This window comes from Alternaria arborescens (genome assembly GCF_004154835.1).
Source record: "Alternaria arborescens strain FERA 675 chromosome Unknown contig_1, whole genome shotgun sequence".
Taxonomy (NCBI): Eukaryota; Fungi; Ascomycota; class Dothideomycetes; order Pleosporales; family Pleosporaceae; genus Alternaria; species Alternaria arborescens.
In genome coordinates this window covers 267,775-288,218 of record NW_021167856.1, presented here as the reverse complement: position 1 = coordinate 288,218, position 20,444 = coordinate 267,775, and the positions used below count along the sequence as shown (strand labels likewise).

General features: G+C 49.8%; 8 protein-coding genes across 8 annotated transcripts; 4 read left to right on the top strand and 4 right to left on the bottom strand.

The window, feature by feature from the left end:
• Positions 1 to 2,783: 2,783 nt before the first annotated feature.
• On the bottom strand, positions 2,784 to 3,179 carry AA0111_g105 (hypothetical protein; the record flags this gene model as incomplete). The annotated part of the gene is made up of 1 exon (XM_028644255.1): positions 2,784 to 3,179. One exon carries the CDS (start codon positions 3,177 to 3,179, stop codon positions 2,784 to 2,786), a length of 396 nt encoding a protein of 131 aa, XP_028512286.1.
• Positions 3,180 to 3,924: 745 nt separating this feature from the next.
• Positions 3,925 to 5,204, top strand: AA0111_g104 (hypothetical protein; the record flags this gene model as incomplete). The annotated part of the gene is made up of 3 exons (XM_028644144.1): positions 3,925 to 4,060; positions 4,112 to 4,668; positions 4,809 to 5,204. 3 exons carry the CDS (start codon positions 3,925 to 3,927, stop codon positions 5,202 to 5,204), a joined length of 1,089 nt encoding a protein of 362 aa, XP_028511995.1.
• Positions 5,205 to 5,667: 463 nt separating this feature from the next.
• AA0111_g103 (hypothetical protein) lies at positions 5,668 to 7,340 on the bottom strand (the record flags this gene model as incomplete). Its single annotated transcript, XM_028644033.1, has 3 exons — positions 5,668 to 5,708; positions 5,772 to 7,087; positions 7,153 to 7,340. 3 exons carry the CDS (start codon positions 7,338 to 7,340, stop codon positions 5,668 to 5,670), a joined length of 1,545 nt encoding a protein of 514 aa, XP_028511994.1.
• A 1,078-nt stretch (positions 7,341 to 8,418) lies between these two features.
• On the top strand, positions 8,419 to 10,214 carry AA0111_g102 (putative aldehyde dehydrogenase-like protein; the record flags this gene model as incomplete). The annotated part of the gene is made up of 6 exons (XM_028643922.1): positions 8,419 to 8,476; positions 8,529 to 8,983; positions 9,036 to 9,252; positions 9,318 to 9,464; positions 9,525 to 10,003; positions 10,071 to 10,214. 6 exons carry the CDS (start codon positions 8,419 to 8,421, stop codon positions 10,212 to 10,214), a joined length of 1,500 nt encoding a protein of 499 aa, XP_028511993.1.
• A 360-nt stretch (positions 10,215 to 10,574) lies between these two features.
• On the top strand, positions 10,575 to 11,957 carry AA0111_g101 (hypothetical protein; the record flags this gene model as incomplete). The annotated part of the gene is made up of 1 exon (XM_028643811.1): positions 10,575 to 11,957. One exon carries the CDS (start codon positions 10,575 to 10,577, stop codon positions 11,955 to 11,957), a length of 1,383 nt encoding a protein of 460 aa, XP_028511992.1.
• A 288-nt stretch (positions 11,958 to 12,245) lies between these two features.
• AA0111_g100 (hypothetical protein) lies at positions 12,246 to 15,713 on the bottom strand (the record flags this gene model as incomplete). The annotated part of the gene is made up of 3 exons (XM_028643700.1): positions 12,246 to 12,519; positions 12,578 to 15,156; positions 15,216 to 15,713. 3 exons carry the CDS (start codon positions 15,711 to 15,713, stop codon positions 12,246 to 12,248), a joined length of 3,351 nt encoding a protein of 1,116 aa, XP_028511991.1.
• A 364-nt stretch (positions 15,714 to 16,077) lies between these two features.
• Positions 16,078 to 18,012, top strand: AA0111_g99 (hypothetical protein; the record flags this gene model as incomplete). The annotated part of the gene is made up of 1 exon (XM_028656509.1): positions 16,078 to 18,012. The coding sequence occupies one exon, from the start codon at positions 16,078 to 16,080 to the stop codon at positions 18,010 to 18,012; it is 1,935 nt and encodes a 644-aa protein (XP_028512153.1).
• A 136-nt stretch (positions 18,013 to 18,148) lies between these two features.
• On the bottom strand, positions 18,149 to 18,859 carry AA0111_g98 (hypothetical protein; the record flags this gene model as incomplete). The annotated part of the gene is made up of 1 exon (XM_028656398.1): positions 18,149 to 18,859. The coding sequence occupies one exon, from the start codon at positions 18,857 to 18,859 to the stop codon at positions 18,149 to 18,151; it is 711 nt and encodes a 236-aa protein (XP_028512154.1).
• Positions 18,860 to 20,444: the final 1,585 nt, after the last annotated feature.

Below are 20,444 nucleotides of genomic sequence, written 5' to 3'. Positions count from 1 at the left end.
GGGGGTCGCAGAGAGTGGGAAGAGGGAGGGAGGTGGCAGCGGCGGAGGGGGAGAAGAGTGAGGGAGGGGAGAGCGTGGTGAGGGGGGGGGGGGGGGGGAAAGTAGTATCGAGTTGTCTTGTGACATCGCCTTAAGCAAGCGACATGGGAATGTCGACGTTCGTACCCAAGGATCGAGTGATGATAACGATAGAAAAGATAGCGCTGAGTCTTCAATCACTTGACCATACGTGGAGAGGCTGAACAGGGAGATCGACCACACTAGCTTAGTCGAGCAGCCGATGCTGTGGAGAGCCGGAGCCGTCACGAGACTTCCAACTGTGTGCAACAGCATCGGCACAGCAGGTCAGACAACTTACTGCCTTGCAAACTCTACTGATTCAGCAAGGTGGCTTGTTCTGCGACTGATCTTGGTACCCAAGCCTTAGCGTCAGCTCACCTTTTCAACACCATTCCCGACGCTGATGTTGAGAATAGTGTAGACTGGAACACGCCTCGACGCGCATGTAGAAACTGACAAAAGCGAGGGTCTTTTCGGTACTTGTGCTGACTGCGATTTTCTGCAGGTACCACTACAGGTACTAACAGGCTGGACGGTAACAAGTAAATATGCTAACAGTTTGTAGGCGCAGCCTGGCACTACGGCTCGGAACCAAAATGCAGGGCTGATCCGACGGTCGAGCGTTAGGCGAAATGCTGGTATCGATCGCAAAAGCCACAACTAGATCAGACCGCCCTGGAAAGAATTGTAACAGTAGAAGTCTCCAGATAAGGAGAGCGAGTTTGTTGAACTTTGCATACCTAGGTATCGTTTGCGTTGCCTTTCTCGGCACGCAAAAGCATGAGTTCCGACAAGCTGCTTACTTATTTGTTTCGTCTTGATCCCAGCCCTGAACTCAACAATGCCATACCGCCATGAGATCCAGCGGGAACCATACCGAACGACATTTCAGGAGCATCGCATTGTTGGAGTCGGAGACGAAGCAGCAACTGCAGCGCGCCCTAAGGTGGCGGCTTTAGCGGGAATAACAGTCTTGGCAGACGGCATACGGAGGTGCCGATGAGCGGAGGCCTGGAGGCGTCTCGCCCTTTCTGATCTTCATGTATCAACACCGTGGGCATTCTTGTGCTTCCCATCTCAGAGTCCAAAGAACGCTCTTTGACGCCTACTGTCACTTTCCTTCTGCGATCTCGCCACTCTAATTTTGAATCCGCGACCACTATCACGTCATGCACACAGATGTCGCGCCCGGAATCCTCTGGCAACAGTCCGCCAAAGCGTCGACGTACGGTTGAAGGATCGTGCTGGCCTTGCAAGCAAAGACGAGTCAAATGCGATCTTCAAAAACCTATGTGCCGCCGATGTTTTATCTCCAAGACAGAAGATTGCAGCTACGACAAATTGCTACTTAGATGGAAGAAGCGGCCTGCGAAAACCGTGCCCGAATGTCCACCACAGCTGTCCGTAGAGCGTACCCTCAACAACACCCACCTGGCAGTCAATGAGCGAAGAGCTGTAGAATATTTCAAGGCACGGTTATGGCCACTATTCTCAACTCTCCACAAGCCAGTCCCTCCGCCAGTCGCGCTTGCCATGCGCTCGCAACCGGTTCTCCAGGCCTTATGTGTATTTGCCGAGGAACACCGGGCCCTACAAGAGCGAGGATCTTCAAAACAGACCCTGGATAGGAGACGCCTTCATTGCTTGTCAACCATCCGCGGTCAGCTTAGTAGCGAGCATTGCGAGAACGCCTCGCTCTCTGCACTCCTAGTCGCAGTGCTGCTGTTGTACTTCCTCGAAGGCTACGTCAACTGCATGTCGGATGATGCTTCGACCCGCTGCCACCTCGCCGGAGCGATTGCAATTATAAACGCCATGGGTGGTTTTCAATCAGCGTGGTCGTCATCAGACAGAATCACCAGAATGTTGCTCTCGGAACTAGCGTCTACTGATCTGACCGATGCCCTCCTTCAAGATAGAGAACCCTCGTTCCCACCCACCATTTGGGAGCACATGGAGCCTGGATCGGTGTGGTGGGAATCTATTCCTGGTACTAAGTCGCTTGGATCCGTCCTGTCAACTTTGTCTGAGATGAGTATCTACCACCACAGGCTTCAAAATGGTATAGAGATTTGTGTTGACAAGGTGCAAGCGTTTGAGCGTGCGCTTCAACCTACATACTCTATGCTGGCATCTCCTAATGGAGATGCGGAACAAGACCTTTTCCACCCGGTCGCAACAGCATCGCTATCCCTTGTCCGGTGTTTTCAGCACGCTGGTCTAATATACCTTTACAGCGCTATACAAAACATCCCAGCCAACCATTTTCTCCTCCAGCAACATGTCCATGCGTGCTTAGAGTGCATACAAGGCATGGATACAAGATCTAGAGCGCAGAACTGTACCCTTTTCCCACTGTATGTAGCTGGCGCACATTCACTTTTGGAAGCACACCGGAACTGTGTCATGAGCACGCTTGAAACTATACACAAAAACCTGCGATTCGAGTCTGTCTTATCTGTCCGAGAAACTTTACTGGTACTGTGGGAGCCCTCTCGCAGTCCTACCACGTGGAGCGGAAGTTTCAAAAACAGTGCTATGTGTACACTAGTCATTTGAACAGAACTCCCCTGTTATTTGCTGTCGTAGAAGATTACGATCGCTCATCCCAAATGCATGCGCATTGCGCGTCAACGAAAGGACGTCCAGGGGGCGACCACCCACGATACAATGGACTTCTTGGTCACTGTAACCCATCTTCTTCAACCGTCGGTCCCGTACTCCTACTCAACTAGGGCCTCCACCTCAATTTCGATTTGCATGCCTTCAATACCAAGTTTTGTAATCTCGACACATGTCCACACTGGCCGGTGATCAGGCATAACCCGCCGCCAGCCTTCGATGCACATGTCAGCAGACTCATCGATGTTTGTGTGGTACGATCGAATAGCGTAGACGTTTCTCCAAGACAGACTCTTTTCGACCGACTGAAGAGCTTTCTCAATATTCTCCAGCGCTAGTTCGACCTGCTTTGGAGCATCCGGGGCTACGTTTCCTTCCGCATCCCAGCCACCCTGACCTGATATCCGTACAATATTCCCTACTCTGACAGCTTGGGAATAATGGAAAGCCTTCGACTTCGATTCTGTACCCGCATAGTTTCCGAATGTTGCAGGCATACTGGAGATCTTGATGTAGAAGATACGATTAGATCGTACGGAATTGACCAAATATGTCGTAAAGTTTGTCAAGCGTGGTATACGTTTGTCTGAAGTTGCTTTTAACACATCTACGCAGTTGGCGGCTTCTTATATGCCCTCGCAACGCATGGGTCATGTTTCTGCTGTATGGGTCAAGTATCGAGTCAACGCAAAACAGCTCTGATCCACTTCGCTACACATTCAAGTGGCACGCATACAAGGGCTACTTCATAATGAGGACGAGTCCTGAACTAAGACCAAGTTGTTCATACAAAAGTCCAGCGATTCGAAATTGCCCGGAATTTGCCTCACTTTGGTATAGGCGAGTTCGCTGTCATTGGGCCGCTATCCTCAGTGTTTCCGATGCAAGCAGACAGGTTCTCATCGCAGATACGAACAATCTCACGGGGCCAATGAAATTTCCCGAAATGGCAGGTTCGCAGGCATCATCTTTGCCACGAGGTGTGGATCCGGGGTTTAGCGTATCGGTATCTCACAGCTCAGGCTATGCCAGGTCTGGCAAGTACAGCGTCCAGCTCTCTCGACCCACATTTCTTGCAAACCTATGCAGGCGACCTTGCGCTAGAGATGTAGATAGCCACCAGTGGTGTCATTCGCCGTTGTCAATTTCTATTCCCAATACTCTAGCATTTAACGTGTCTTGTCTTCTGCTTACAACACTGCCGAAGTCAGTGTGTAAAAATACCACTACCACAGTGCGGATATGGTTCCATCTGAGATTGTGTTTACGCCTCTAGGCTTCGCGACTTGTGTGATTCTGCTTGTACTTTCGCTACTATGGCGGAGTCAAAGTAATAAGCGCAGCATCCTCCCTCAAGTTCACGATGAGAAACAAAAAGGTACGGCCATCTAATCATTTTGCTCAAGTGGACGACACTGACCCTCTCAAGTATCATCCATACCGTTCAAAACACCATTGCCTAGACCAGCGGAAGGCTACAAGTTGGAGCTTACAGATCCCAAACTATACCGGCCGTTCCGCCATGGTCCAAACTTCGTTACTATGGGCATTCGAAAGATGCATTGGAACGAATGGATTGAGATGGATTCAAATTTCATCCCTTATCATGACGCCAAGGTACGCGAGCTTGAGAAGGATGTTGCATCTCGTGTGCAATATGTCGATAACGAAGTCACACGACTAGCCTGCTTTGAGGTTCTGGAAGAGTTGACACAGTATCTCACACATCGCTACCCGGAAGTCTTTCAATTGCACGGCAACATCCTCCGTAACACGATTACCGCTGAGGAGTTTCAATATCCGGCATCAACACCAAGGGAGGCTATGGTCACAGCAGCAAAGCTTGTGCAGGACGATCTTGTAGTTATGGTACTTAACGACGATGGTCACTACCACATAGATGCCGGAGCGGTCTGCTTACCTGGCTTCTGGCGTTTGACTGAGAAGTACCGCATGTCGCTCGACGAGCTTCACATCGAAGCTGGGGTACCTCATTATCAAGAAAAATTACAAAAGGCGATGAACCGGTTCTTTGCCAATATGCCGTGTGAAAAACCTGTCATTCGGAACAACGTAACAAAGATACCCGCTCCGCTTTACAAGCTTCCTGTGCTGACCAACTGTAGTTCTTCATCCAGCTCGATGACGGTCTGGCGTGGTCCCACCGTATGGGCGACCAAAACTCCAATACAGTTGCCTCGTGGGCTACCGCCAATTCCGAAGGTCTTCGTGTTGAAGATATCCACTTCCGCTCGGAAAGGCAATCGCTTCGACGTCTTCCGAAGTCTAAAGCCCTACTCTTTACCATCCGAACATACTTCGAGCCGGTTACTACTATCGCGAAAGAGCCGCATGTTCCAGGACGGCTGGCAGAGGCGATCAGGAGTTGGGATGAAACTGTCAGCTACTACAAGGGAAGAGAACATTGGGAAGGATTGCTCCTTCCATATCTAGATGAAGAACATAAGAAGCAGGTTGATGGTGGGGCATTGGAGAAACCGGAAGGTGAATTTCCCTTCTGATTGCCTTATGGATGTTTGTGTTGGAAAATATTCTAGAACTCATACCTCATTGCCAAATACAGGCTTTCCCTGCTACCTGGTTTCCCTTGTCACTGAGTGTGCCATCCTTACCCAACGCTCAATGAATCAGATATACGCTTGCGGTATTTGATATGCCTAAACAAAGAGATCATCTCTATCAGTACGCTCAGGGTATATCACGTCAGCCCTTCGGAACTGTATCTTACATTATCCTTGAGTTAACATGAACACCAAAGGAGCGAAGCTGAAAGTTTGCTGAAGATGGGAAAATACATTTCACAATGTTCACAATGACCACAGGCAAAAAATTTCGACTACCGGCACGGCTTTGTAATCAAGTGCTACATATTTGTATCACTAGGACTAATTGTGATTTTTCAATCAAAGGAGCCTAAAGCCGAATGTATCATCCGACAGCGAAGACAGTGAGAGATCTTAAGCCTTAATGAACATTGTAAACCTCATCAGGAGGACCATTAAACTCTGAATGTTGTCAGTAGAATATCCGGCCATGCTTCATTGTATAGGTGTCTCTTCATTACTTACCTTTCCTACCAGAAATCGCATACCACAGCGCACTCAAACAAGCAAAACCTACCAACACAACGCTAGCGTAGTTCATAGAGACTTCCGTAACAGGAAGTACCGTTGGCATACTAAACAACACCATCTCGAAGAGGATCCATGCGATGGCACCAATATTCGCTGTAGTGCCAAGCAGGCTGCCTACGTTCCATTTTGCATGTGCGACTTCCTTTCTACCGGTAAAGAGAGAGATGGTGATAGGAATGAGGTACCCAATGGCAAGTGCGATGACGCCTACGGATGCGAAAGCAGTGAAAGCGCTGCTGGAACCGAGGTTAATCAGACCAAGCAACATTTCGACGGCTGTGACGAGCGTGAGGGAATATATTGGTCGGCCGGCGAAGGTGCGTGTCCAGAGGCTAGCAAGGGGAAGCGCTTTGTCGCGACTGAACGCCCATGTGCAATGGGAAGCAGCGTTTGTAATTGCGATAGCGCAGAAGAGTGTAACGAATAGGATCATGATCATCAAGATCAAGGCTCCAGTCTTCAATCCCATGATGGAGTATACGACGTATGGTAGCGCTTGGCCATAAGGTGCATTGAGGATGTCTTCGAGTGGTGGAAGCGCGAAGCATAACGGTAGGATGAACAGCAGAGAAGCAATTCCACCAGAGGGTATGCACAGCGCGATAGCGCGAGAGACTTCGACCTCAGGCTGGGCGCACTCTTCTGTCATCGATGTTACCATGCCGATGGCAGAGAAAGCGTACGCAGGTGGGAGGAGGCCGATGAAGAAGGTAAAGCCTGTACCCCAACCTGAGAAACTACTGTCGTAGTTCCCCAGCGCGTAAGAGGCAGAATGACGGCCTTTCTGTGCGCGAACCAGTAAACCAACTAGCAGTGCCATGATGGTAACAAAGTTCCATACAGCGGCCACGGAGTCCACGTACGGCAACAGTTTATCTCCGAACGAGCATACAAGGAATACCAACACGCACAGCGCATAGAATATGAGCAGCAGTTCCCATTCTGATGCCATCCACTCTGGGTTGTGAACCGAGACCGTCGCAACGATGAGAGAAGCGAACCCGAAGTTGACAGAAAGCGCAATCGTCCAGTTTCCGATGAGCCAGAACCAGCCCGTCAAGAACGACACAATCTTGCGTATTCCTTTGCGTTCGCCGCATAGCCGATATGACCAGTAATACACCCCAGACGATGTCGGATACCGAGATGCTAGCTCCGCGAGTGAGATGGCCACGCAGCCGTTGAAGAAGAGTACGACGAGGACACCGACGAATATGGAGAGCTGACCACCACCGTAGATGGCGCTCATCCTACAACGTACGTGTACGAAGTCAGTTTATGTCTCATATGCAGTTCGTGTAGGGGCAATTCTCACAAAGGACCACCAATACCATACGGAACTGCAACGATGGCAAGGCACATCCCCAGAACAGAGATCAATGACCGATTCTTCGTAAGCTGGGCATTGTAACCCAAATGAACGTGCTCAACGATGCCTTCCTCACGGGTAGTCACAGGGCTCATAGGGTTTCCGAGCTTTTTCTCGTTGGTAGACGATAACATGATGAGAAAGAACTGGATTCCGATTTTGGAGGAGTAGTAGAGAGAGTGTGAAGTTGAGGTTCTGTACGAAGTGGTCGAATATAGCCATCACGAGCAGTTTCAACTCATCTCGTTCATCCTTAGCGTATCTTTGTCTAACAATGTGGCGTTCGCCATGATAAGATATGATGATGGTCCATATCCACAGATAGGGAATGTCATTCATGCTGGCTCTTTACCCCAGACTACCCTTGCATTGATTCCGGCTTGAGCATGCACTGATCGCACGCCTGACGACTCGTCATAGTGTCACGTCTTGATAAGCGATGTTAAATGATCAGCTATGCCTCAGTTTGGAAGGATGATAGGCCTCTGATCGTCGTCCGGGGCCCCAGGTTTCGCGTGCAAAGCGTACACATGTGACTTTGATGGAGTAAAAGCTTATCTCTCGCTAACCTGTCTGTCACCAAGCAGAATCGTCTTGAAGCTCCGAACAACGACTATACCGGAGGAAGAAGTTTGGAGGGCAATGTTAACGCGCGTGCTGGCATAGTCGAGACGTCGATCGGAAGTTTAGGTCCTGAGAGTGGAGCTTTTGCCTTAGCATGGCACTATACCGAAGACGGCAAGTTGACAGGCAAAACCGATCACGAAGCTATTGAGGCTATCTTATCACCTGAATAGATCACTGGCTAATGTAAAGATTGTACATACTCCGGAAAATCAGCGAGAATGATGCCAAAAAAAGCCTTTCAAGAGACTTGGGTCTGCTGCCGCGCTTCGTAGTTCAAATGTGCCGATCGAGACCCGCATGCTTTACATGTCGCCAGCAATGCGACTTGATTTAGGTCTTGTCTGCTTTAGGAAGTGCGATGGGCATTTTTCATCGGATCAGGATAATGGTCATGACGAGATCAAATTATGAGACAAACTTCCGCTCAGCCTCAGTGCGGGGTTGCCTTGATGGAGTCCTATTTGATGAGCGCAAGATATGAAAGACCTTAGATGTCCAACATTGTTCATATGACATGTTTCCCATCATTGAATGCGCTTTTCGTTAATATTTAACGCTCATTTTCTCATATCCACATATACCAATATGGCACAATCAATTGAGCTTACAGCCCCCAATGGCACGAAATGGACACAACCTACTGGTAGGCGTGAGCGAGCTCAAAGTCTAAGGCATATGAGGTTGAGATTCAGTAGGCCTCTTCATCAATAACGAGTTTGTTCCTTCCAAATCTGGCTCCACGCTAGAAACGATAAACCCATATGATGAACTCGTTATCGCAAAGGTCTCCGCTGGTAGCGAAGATGACATAGATGCTGCAGTCACTGCAGCACGCACAGCGTTCAAGTCGTCAGCATGGCGGGATCTGTCTGCTGCCGAACGCGGCCAGCTGCTATGGAAGCTCGGTGACCTTTGTGAGAAGAACAGCCATATCCTTGCTACCATCGATGCCTGGGACAATGGCAAGCCCTACCAGCAAGCTATGGACGAAGACGTAGCAGAGACTATCTCGGTATTCAGATATTATGCTGGATGGGCGGATAAGGTCTACGGACAGACGATTGAGACAAGCAACGCAAAGCTGGCGTATACGAAGCATGAGCCTCTTGGCGTGTGTGGGCAGATCATACCGTGGAATTTCCCCGTCATGGTACGTATCTATCCAGCCTTCTGGAGCACCTCCGAAGCTGACAAAGACTCAGATGGCTGCTTGGAAGCTCGGCCCAGCACTAGCTTGTGGTAATACGGTTGTGCTTAAGCCGGCAGAGCAGACACCTCTCAGTGCCCTGTTCCTTGCGAGTCTAATCAAAGAGGCTGGATTTCCTTCAGGTGTAGTCAACATCGTCAACGGCTATGGCAAGGGCGCTGGTTCGCGGCTTTCTGAGCACCCACACGTTGACAAAATTGCCTTCACTGGAAGTAAGCAATGTCCTTGTACGAACTGCATGTGAGACATGCACTGACTTGGTACCCGCACCTTTTAGGCACCATTACTGGCCGGAGTATCATGAAAGCTGCTGCCAATAACCTGAAGAACATTACTCTGGAGACCGGCGGCAAGAGTCCTCTTCTGGTATTCGACGACTGCGATCTCGACCAGACTGTAAAGTGGTCGCACATGGGTATCATGGGTACGCCCTCTCAACTTCCAGACGTCTATTTGCTGTACAGGGACTGACCAAGTTATCCAGGTAACAGTGGCCAAGTTTGCACCGCGACGTCGCGTCTCTATGTCCAAGACACCATCTACGACAAGTTCCTCGAAGCTTTCAAAAAGCAGATCAAAGAGAACACAAAGATCGGGTCGCAGTTTGATGCTGACACCAACCATGGACCTCAGATCAGCAAAGCTGCTCAACAAAAGATCTTATCCTACGTCGATACAGCGAGATCGGATGGGGCAGAGCTCATCCATGGCGGCAAGCAAGACGGCATCCCAGAGAAAGGATACTTCGTTGAGCCGGCCGTCTTTGCTAATTGTAGCAATGACATGAGGATTGTACGAGAAGAGATCTTCGGTCCATTTGTGGTCATCCAGAGCTTCAAGACAGAAGACGAAGCGGTCGAGAAGGCGAACGATACTGAGTTTGGTCTAGGAGCGGCTGTGTTCACCAAAGATATTATGAGGGGACACCGTGTTGCAGGTGCAGTCGAGGCGGGTATGGTTTGGGTAAGTCATGCCCGCAAGATTCTAGACTCAATTTTCCGTGCTTGGACAGGCGCTAACAACGATACAGATCAACAGTTCTCAAGACTCGCATTTCGGTATCCCATTTGGTGGATACAAGCAGAGCGGTATTGGTAGGGAGCTCGGGGCGTACGCATTATCTTCCTATACTCAGGTCAAGGCTGTACACGTCAATCTGGGGACTTTCTTGTAGGCCAATTTGTATCACCTTATTAACCTTGTACATACCAATCTGACATGACTTCATGTACGATGCCCTCAAGATGCAAGATACGTCCCTCGTATGTAAATCGAAGATATCGCGAACATATAGGTTGACAAGAGAGTCTGAGCCACAGCCTAAAAGTGTTGTGGATAATGACGCAACGTGTCGTAGGCGCGTCGCGTCGCTTAACGCCGCGCCCTGCTTATCTCCGCATAAGCAGCCGCCACGCAGTGTTGCCGCTCAGAGACAATCACTTCAACGCTTGAATCAGCACTTTCTCAACTAGTCCATACCTATATACCGGTCACTATTCTAACACGACTGGTCTCGCATGCGCAAAGCCCCACAATGGTCCTCGGTTTCGAACGCATCAACGAGCGCACCCAACGTCCAAACGCGCACATAAACTTCATCCGCACCCTCCCAGGCTCGACATCCTCCATAGCAGAGAACATACTCAACCGTGTTGCAGCAATATGCTACCCTTTCATGAAGTCGCACATGATTCTCGTTCAAGCTCTCGAGGAGTTTCCTTACAACACTGAGTTTGTTGGTCGCAACTTCAATGCCGGCGAGGTTATACAACTAGTCCTTCGAGACCGAAATGGAAGATGGTTGCCACAGAGGATGGTGGAGATGGTCATGGTGCACGAGCTTGCCCATTGCAAACAGATGAATCATTCAAAGGCTTTCTGGAAGGTCCGAGATGAGTATGCAGTGGAACTGAGGGCACTTTGGGCAAAAGGATACACTGGTGAGGGGCTATGGGGTAGGGGTATAAATCTGAATACAGGGGCCTTGCAAGCAGACGATGGTGAGGCAATGGATGTGCCTGAGCATCTGTGTGGTGGCACATATGGACGGAAGAGAAACAAAAGGAAGAGAGGCGGAAAGGAAAAGCCTGTACTGAGCTATGCAGAGAGGAAGCAACGGAGAATCCTTAAGAAATTCGGGGTCGGAGGACAAGCATTGGGAGCGGACGACGATACTAAAGTCAAGCTGGAAAAAGGTGTGCCGAAGAAGGGCAAGCCTAGGGTCGCTGGTAGCGCACGAGGACGTGATCTTAGAGCAGCAGCGGCGTTGGCACGCTTCGATCCAGTTAAGAAAGAGGATGTTACTATCAAGAAAGAGGAACCTTCATCAGACAGCGAAACAGAAGACGAGTTTGTCGAAGGCGATCAAGACGGTGCAGCATTGGACGTAGACGGGAAGAGCATGTTCGACGATAAAGGTCGCGCTCTCATTAAAATCTGCGAAGACGACAACGACAGCGATGGCGATGCAAGAAGAGAAATGGATGAGATTCAAGAATTCGCGCCGCAGCCCAATTCTACGGCTAAGTCGACACCGGTCAGAGCCTCGAGCAAGCCACCAAAATCGCAGTCGTTAAAGATGAAACCTGCACCAACAAATACCTCACGTCCGACTGCTGCCCCTGCTGGCTCAACGCCACCATTGGGTTCGAAACTCTCTCAATCTAAGATTCACAAATCTCAGCTTGACCCTGATATTCCTGCTTTACGACTTCGACCATCGCAAAGCTTTCCCTGTCCTGTGTGTTCCCTTGAGAATGACGCAGAGGCGCTGACTTGCGCTGTCTGTGCAAACGTACTGAAGGAAGACTTTGTTCCGAATCACTGGCGATGCAAGAGCGCTGCTTGCGAAGGAAATCAGTACGTAAACGCTGGTGATGCAGGCGTTTGCGGCGTCTGTGGAATGCTGAAGAAATAAGGTGAAATCGGTGCAGCGAGCAAGTACAATAGTATTTATCGGTGGCGGCAGCAATGGCGGAATGATGATGATACCCAATTCCATTCAGTATTTTATTTCGCCTACAAAACGTAAGAGGACATTTCAAGAAGATCGAGTTCCAATGTCATAACTTCATTCTGTGCAACAATCATACGCTAAACCGACAGTGGTAATCACAACACCTGTTCCGTGGTGGTCGACACCAAGCTATGCATAGTAATAACAAAAACGCCTCTACCATCCCTACTTTCGCAGATGTTGCCAGTCCTACCTCGCAATCCTCAAATGTGAACCCCCCACACTCTTTCTAGCGCTAGTTGACACACCCACATTCCTTCCGCTATTCCGCCTCATACTTTCTAGCTTGGCTTTTAACTGTTCATGGATCTTCCTGTTCTGCGCCCAGCCATCAGCTAGCTTTTGCATGCGGATCGCAGCGACAACAGCGATAATCGCAGACTTGAGCTTGGGTCGGCGGTCGTGCACCGTAACGTCGGGGGTAATGCCCATCTGAGAGATGAGATTGAGATCTTCTTGATTACTGTGAGGTGTTAGTGGCTGTATTGCAGAACGAGTCAAGTAGAAGAGTCGAGACATACCATTCGTTGTAAGTTTGAATCTGCATCAAGAAGAACTTCTTTTGGTACCCAAGGGCTTCACGGAACGCCTCTGCTCGCGAGCATCGTGCGCGGAGGAACTGGATTTGCTTAGCGAGACCGTTGATCTCCTTGATGTGGCGTTTTGTGAGGGTTTCCGCCTGTTCGTCGAGATCAATCGCATCCTGGTTGGCTTTTTGTTGGATCGCCTTCGACGACGCTTGTATGAGACGCAGCTGTGACTCTTTTTCGCGAAGATGTGACTGCAGGTCTTGTAGTTGACGTTCAAGAGCTGATTGCTGATTGCGCGTTACCGACTTGGCTTCGGATAAGAGTTTGCGATGTTGAGCGTCCTTGTCGCGGATTCGTGATTCAAGATCGCGAATCTTGTTCTCAAGAGCAGCCTTCTGTTCTCGTTGTGCTGCACGGGACTCAGATTGCAAAGCTCCGTTCTGGCTCTCCTTTTCACGTATCATAGACTCCAGAACGGTTATCTTCTCTTCAAGCGAGGCTTTCTCCTCGGCGACTTCGTCGGCATCTTCTTGCAGAACTTCTATCTCGGCTTCGAAGTCGTCCTTCTCCCGGCGGGCGTTCTCCCTGAGCTCCTCCAGAGCTTCCAGGCGCTCTTCTGCTAGTCGTTGCAGAGCGTCAACTTGGCTCCTCTGTTCGTTTAACTCCTCGCGTATGTTCTCAAGCTCATCATCACGCTTGCGTACTAGACCCTGCATGACGTCGATCTGGGTGTCGGGCTCGTCGGCGTGGCTTCTTAAGGCATCAAGCTCAGCTTCGCGGTCGGATATCGTTTGTCGTGCTGTATTCAGCTCTCGTGTTCTGTCACTAAGGTCATTCCTGAGTTGCTTAAGCTCTTGGAGTGTTGCCTCTTGCGCTTCAATCTTCTTTTGCAGACCGGCCATATCACGCTCACGGGCTTGCAATGTTGATTGCAAGCTGGACAGATCTCGAGACAGCGCATCCCGTTCGCGTGTGATCTTCTGAAGTGCTTCAATCTGTGTGTCCTTGCCAGACACAGCGGACCGCAGAGTACGCATTTCGCTCTCGATATCTCTACGTTCCTGTCGAAGAGTGGCTACTAAGGTGTCGCGGTCGTTGTTGCCTCTGCGTAAGACCTCCACTTGCTCGTCTTTGCTCGACATCTTCGAGACCAGGTTGTCGCGCTCGCGACGAAGATTCGAAAGTTCGCGCGAGAGGTTGTCGCGTTCCCGTGTGGCGTTGTTGAGCGCCTGCACCTGAGCGTCTTTGCTGTTTAGATTTGAACGAAGGCCTGTCAGTTCTTGAGTCGCATCATCGCGCTCACGTCGTATCGTATTTAATCCATCTAGCTCGCGATCCTTCTGGTTGAGATCACGTCGGAGCTGTTGCAACTGTTGCTCGTATGCGGACGCCTCCCGTTGTAGACGTGCAATCTGCTGCATCGCATCTTGGTGTTGCTTGCGGAAGTCGTCTAGCTCATCGGCTCTTGATTCAGCGGCGTCGACTCTCGACTGCAATAATTCTATCTCAACGCCCTTTTCGCGAGTGATCTCGACCACCTTTTGTCTAGCATCATTGGCGGATTGTTGCGCTAATTGGACTTGGTTGTCCCCCTGAGACTCTGCAAGCTCCAGGCGTTCGCGTAGAGCGTCCATCTCAGCTTCCTTTTCGTTCTGAATAGTCTGAAGGCGCCGCTGCAGCTCCCGGAGTTTGGTATCCTTCTCACGCTCCATCGAACGTAAGCGCTCCTCAACCATGGCAATCTCGCGACGCTTTTGCTCCTCTGCGGCTTCGAGGTCGTTTTCGGCTTCGTCAAGGCTTTCGTTCAACTCTCGTATTTCCTGATCCTTTTCGAGAGTAGCGGAATCAAGCTTGGATCTGAGGGCGTTGATCTCGGCCACCTTTTCACGTTCGACTGCGCGAAGCTGCTCCTGGATATGCTCGATCTTTTCACTTTGGTCGGCCAGTTGACGGTCCTTTTCCGCAAAGTTATCTTCTTGTGACTGTTTGGCCGATTGCAACTGTGCTTCCAACTCAGCAATGCGTTCAGCTTGGTCCTTGAGTCGGCGGTCCTTCTCCTCGTCGTCAGCAGACTGTGAATTCTGCGCGTTCTTCAGCTGCTCCTCCAAGTCTCTCATCTGCTCCTCCTGCTCGTCTAGCAACTCGTCTCTTCTTGTGAGCTCCGCTTGTGTGTGCTCCAGGTCTGCTTTGACCTTATCCAACTCTTCATCGACACCCTTCTCTTCTTCCAGCTTCCTTTCAAGGCGCTCCACCTCGTCGGCACGTTCGTCGGCCAGCCTTCGAAGCTCATCCATCTCTTCGCGCATGCCCTCATCGACGTGCCGCCGTTTGACCTTTTCGGCGTACTCCCGTAACTGCTGTTTGTATGTGTCTAGCTCTTTTTCGGCGGCTTTGAGGTCTTTCGAGTAGTTCTTTATATCGCGCGCCATTGTGACCTTCTCCGACTTAAGGTTGATGTTCTCTTCCATGGCCTGTCGGTTAAACTCAGGGCCCATCTTTTTCAGGTTCTCTTCGAGAAAATGGATTTTAAGTTTGAGTCCGAAGTTCTCCTTGTCGATCTGCTCCAGACGCTGCAATTGTGTTAGGATACTCCAGGTGAGTGAGGGCGGCTAAGCGGGGATATACGTACAGCCTCCTGCTCCCTCAAAGTAAGTACGTTGCCATTTCCGTTGTCCATCTCGCCCTCCGCCCGTCTCGGTAGCGCTGTAGGTGTACTCATAGTACTCGAGTTGGGGTCTGGCAGCTGCGTCCGGCCATCGACGGAATCGGCGAAGGAACTCGAATGTATATCGAATGTGCTCGCCTCAGGCAGCGGGGTGTTGCTGACTTGGAAGCCTGGCTTCATCGCGGCGGGGGTTGTGAGCTTTCCGTCGAGTAGTCCGTTGACCTGGCGCGTCCGGTTCGCGGTTGCGCTCTTCAGCATGGGCGTGAACTCGTTTTTCGCGTTCAGCTGACGTCGGGCAGCAAGCGGCTGTCGGGGTGTTCGGGCGCCGCTCATCTGTTTGAAGAGGTTGTCGCGGTCTGTCGGCGCATGGAACGTCTCTTCCATGCTGAACGAGGGCTCGTTGATCGTGAAGCGCGTCGTGTCGCCAACCTCTGTGCGAGGTGTGTCCGGTAGGTGCGCCATGATATGTAATGTACTCTAGCAAAGCATGAGTGAGAGAAATAGAAAGGTCCTTTGGGGCGCACCTCAGTCGTGCGAGTGCCTCATGTTCCACCTCATGATAGTATGGATGTTGTTTGTTTGGGGACGCTCGGACCACAACTGGGATGCAGCCCGCCGCTAGCCCATGTAGGCAAGAAGCCGAAAAGCGTGTCTTCCCCGTATGTCACGTTACGTCGGCGCCGCCTACACCAGAAAACTCATTGTAGGCTTCATCTTTTCCGCTTGAGGTAGATCTATATCACTCCTTGGACAACAGCCAGCGTACAGACCTAAGTTCTCGGGCCATCGGATCGAGACTACCTTCACAAACGCCTGGCCGAATACAATGGACGGCCCTCAGGATGACCTCAAATGGTTTGGGGAAGGTTTCGATGGCTTTCCTAAGAAATTGCCCGATGATGTCGTGGAATACACGGTCTTCATCATCGACTCTAGGCTCTCGGACATCCAGACAAGGGAAAGATTACAAGCCTTCCAACGCGCCCTGAGCGTCTTGGAAAAGAGGTTCCTGAAGGAGTACATATGGCAGCGTGATTCTCTTGCGCTTGACCTAGTCCGAGAAGAACATCAGTGGCTGTTAAAAGGACGATCTAATTACGGCGATAGCGTCGCAGACGAATGGCTTATAGTCTACTTCCTGCGTGAGTTAAGCAAAGAGTTCAAGGATGCATGGATCCGCATTTATGACAGCGATGGAGAGTTTCTTCTAATCGAGGCTGCCAACGCGCTACCAAAATGGTTGAACCCTGAGGTTGCCGAGAACAGAGTCTGGATTAATAGTCATCGCCTACTGATAATTCCATTGGGGAAGGATGAAGACCCTGCCCCTTTGACGCAAGTGCAGGCTTTACAGATTATTGATGAGACACCAGCACGTCCACAGCAGTACGGCAAAGTAGAGAAAGAAGCTTTTCATCGCTTAGCTGGATATCCCGCTGCGATATCTGAAAACCAGCACCATGCGACACTTCCACTACCAAGGAAGGTCGCGCATATCTTGCATACCAATCCATCCTATATCGCACCGGTGGTCGAAGCCTTTTATCTCCGAGATCCCATCTCCATCCGGCTTATACAACCCGAAAAGTCCAAAGTTCCTCTTACATTCCCGCCGGAAGATTTTGTCGACGTCAGCGTTCGCTTTACCAAAGTCCTTTATGCTCAGCTTCTAGGCCAGCACTGGGAGCCCCAGGCGCCATGGGATACAGCACTAGAGCAGCTCGCTAAATCTGGTAAACCAATTGAGAAAGCAGAAATCGGGATCAAAATCGCAGCAGGCATGCAAATGCTCCTGTCACACTCCTTGTACGCCTCTCGTAAACCAACGCGCGAGATTGCGCTTCTTTTAGAAGATCTGGAGAATGGTGACGACACACTTCCCACTGACATTGAAATTGCTAGTTGGCCCAAACGTGAGGACGATGAGGCATGGCTCAATATTGACTTCTCGGAGTTTGAGAAAGAGCTAGAAGGTAAAGGAAGTGGCGCAAAAGGCGCGTTTGGCGATAAGAATGCGGAGGAGAATTTGAAAAAGATGGTTGCACGTTTCAACGACTTCCTGGCTGAAAATGAAGCTGGTGCGGAGGGTGCCGATGGAGGTCTGGACCCCATGGATGTGGACAACGATTCGGACGCTGGCGACAGAGGATGGGAGGATCCTGAAGATAGTGACTCTCCAGCCGAGAACGATACGAAGAGCAAAGGCAAAGGCAAAGCGAAGACCAGTAATGGCGAAGATGATGGCAGCACAGATGACGAGGAGGATGCAGAGGCTGACGCGGAGTACGCGGAATACGAGCAAGCTTTCGAAAAGTTTATGATGTTGCCCGCAGCTGAGAAAGCCATCCTCACTGATGAAGCTCGCGCGTTAGCTCTCGAACAAGACGCTGAGAAGGAAGAAGACGAGGAGATCCAAAAACTCACTGAGATGATGGAAGCTGAGCTCTTCAGCCACGGGGCACTGAACGTCAACTCCAAGTCCGACCACAAACCAGGAACAGGGCTTCTATCTGATAGTAATGGGAAAGGCAAAGGAAAGCTCCAGGACGTTGCTGAAGAGGATGAGGAGGATGAAGACGATGAACTCTTGGACGAAGACTACAACCTCGCCGATAACATGTTAAAGGCTTTCAAAGGCCAAGCTGGGATGGCAGGCCCGGCAGGCAACATGATGAAGGCGATGGGCGTGCAATTCCCGCGGGACGCTGATGATGAGATCAAGGGTGGTAGTAGCAAGAGTAAAGGGTTAGGCGGAGCCTAAGGCAGTTATTGAGTAATGGTGAAAGCGACGCTCCATGGTGGAGTCAAAACTCCGATCGGGAACAATAGCGCGAGCGTCTGTGATTTTGCGCCAATTATCTCAAGAGCTACTTAGATTGCAGCCTGTATAAAATTACTTAGCCCAATGCCGGACCGTCGTCCTTGTTTACTTCATTCATCCATCCATACTTCTGTCCGTTCACCGCCAATTCTAGTGTATCTATCTTTTCTTTCTTCTTCTTCTTATTATTATGATGCTCCTTCCCCGTTTGATGCAGCTGTTCTTCAATCAATCTTCTATATATCGGTGAACTCTCAGCTACCAGCTTCCGTCTTCTTATCATAATCTCCGTCTGACTCTTCCCTTCGATATCCGCAAGTACCGCTATCTCCTTATCATCATGCCCTTCTACATATAGATTTAAGATGGTTTCGTCTTCCTGGGGAGTAAAATCACGAAGCGGTTTGCGCCGCCGAAGGTCAAGGACATCTTCGGGGACTTTCTTCGCTGCCCGGAGGGCTTGCCATCGAGATTGAATGGCTTTTTCCGGTATATTGATCTCCTGGGCGATTTCATTGGGAGTCAGCCCACGGCGTCTGCCATCAATTATTGCGGAATCGAGTTCGGTAGTCCAGGATATGGAAGCGCTTTCGTCCCTCTGTCGGATAATTGAATAGCGGTGTTGTATAGATTGTATGGAACGGTTCAAACTGGTTGCTACTTCTTTGTAAGTTTTCTCTTCTACTTTGATAAGGTAGAGGAGCCTATTTTCCTCATCATAGTTCCAGCGACGCAGCTCTTTAGGGGGTTTGAGTTCAGGTGATTTTCGATATGATCTAGTGTCCATGGTAAGATACAAGACAGGTAGAATTATCTCGGTTGTTTTGTTGATTCCAGAATTTGTTAGTAGTTTGGCTCACCAAAGGCACGATAATACCTGAATATATCTAGAGGCGAGAGTGGAATTCCATGGCATGTGACATTTCTGTAAGCGCTATCTACGCGGACGACGATTAAACCACAGGCTTTCACTATACTGCTACCACTATTACTCTTTAGCTCAAGCTACAGATAGAGCAAATGAATGGGAGGCAAAGAAAAGCCAGAGTAAAATAGCGGTGGCTCAGAATACGTCACCCTTCTTGAACATACTAGATTCTTAATACCCGTATCAGAGTCTTTGCATTCAGTTTACCGTTCCATGATTACACCATGTCATGCCCACCAAAGCTCTGCGTAAAGTCAACTTCCTACTGAAAGAACTGTACCCTCTCATGTCTCAAACACCATGAACTCCATCATAAACTTGTCCGCCTCTTTACCCGTTTCTTCCTCCTTCATTGTGATGTCTGACTCCACCCTTCCAGATACTATCATACACCTCTCTAAGAGTTGTGCTTTCACTTTCTCTGCACCCGACTTCGTACCCCGTTTCAGCGTATACAAAAACTCTTGATATTGAAGGCCCTTTGCTACTTCACCACAAAGATAACGCATGAACTGCAATATACTACTGTGAACATCCTGCGAACACAGAGGTACGAAGTCAGTGTATGTCTCATGTGCGTCTCGTACAATCATGACTTACCCACCTCTCGTCGTCGTGATAAACAGCGGCCCCTCACTCCCCGATCTGTTCCTTAACAAGCGAATTCCACTCGTAGACGAGATATGGTCCAACATATGCGCGGTTCAAGAACCCGCATTGAAAGATCAGCTCGCTGGTTTGGGGATGAGGTAACCGAACTAGGACAAAGTAATGATCCCCATACTCGTAAGTAATGCCGACCTTATTGAGTTCGACAGCGTCAGGATTGAAGTTGGAAAAGGTACCCCGAAAACATGCGGACAAACTGTGTGTCTGTTCGTTGTAGATTTTGGTAGATGATTGCAGAATGTTGAGTTTGGCCATGGTAGATTTGTTGACTATTGCTGCAGGAATGGCGCTGTGGACTAGTTTGTCTGATTGGTCTTTGCCTTCACCATCCGACGAAGAACTAGAAAGTGCGGAAAAAACTGTAATCAAAATCGGAGGATATATATTTCGGCATATATGGTGACAAAAATGGTCAATAAACTTGCTGTCGCGGTATGCGGTATTGCTAATATCGAAAGCCGAAAGCCTGTTAGAGGCTGGCGAGTCGCTATTCTCAGGTTTTGTCGTTCAAGAGAGTTTTGTGTTTAGTCAGTCGCAATGGGATGGAAAGGTCAGTTGACAATCACGATATTTAAGGTTATGCGAAAATCAGGCTCCCTTCTCTAGATAAAGTTTAAGTCAAGCGAGGAGATGTAACTGCGACAAAGGGTACATTAGTTTGAATGACCTAACCTTCACTGGAGAACTACGCTATCCCCAGTCCTATTCCCCAGTACTCTAGTCCTGCTGCCTCTTTTCAACAGATTTTAACGCGAATGCTCGACACTCTTTTTCT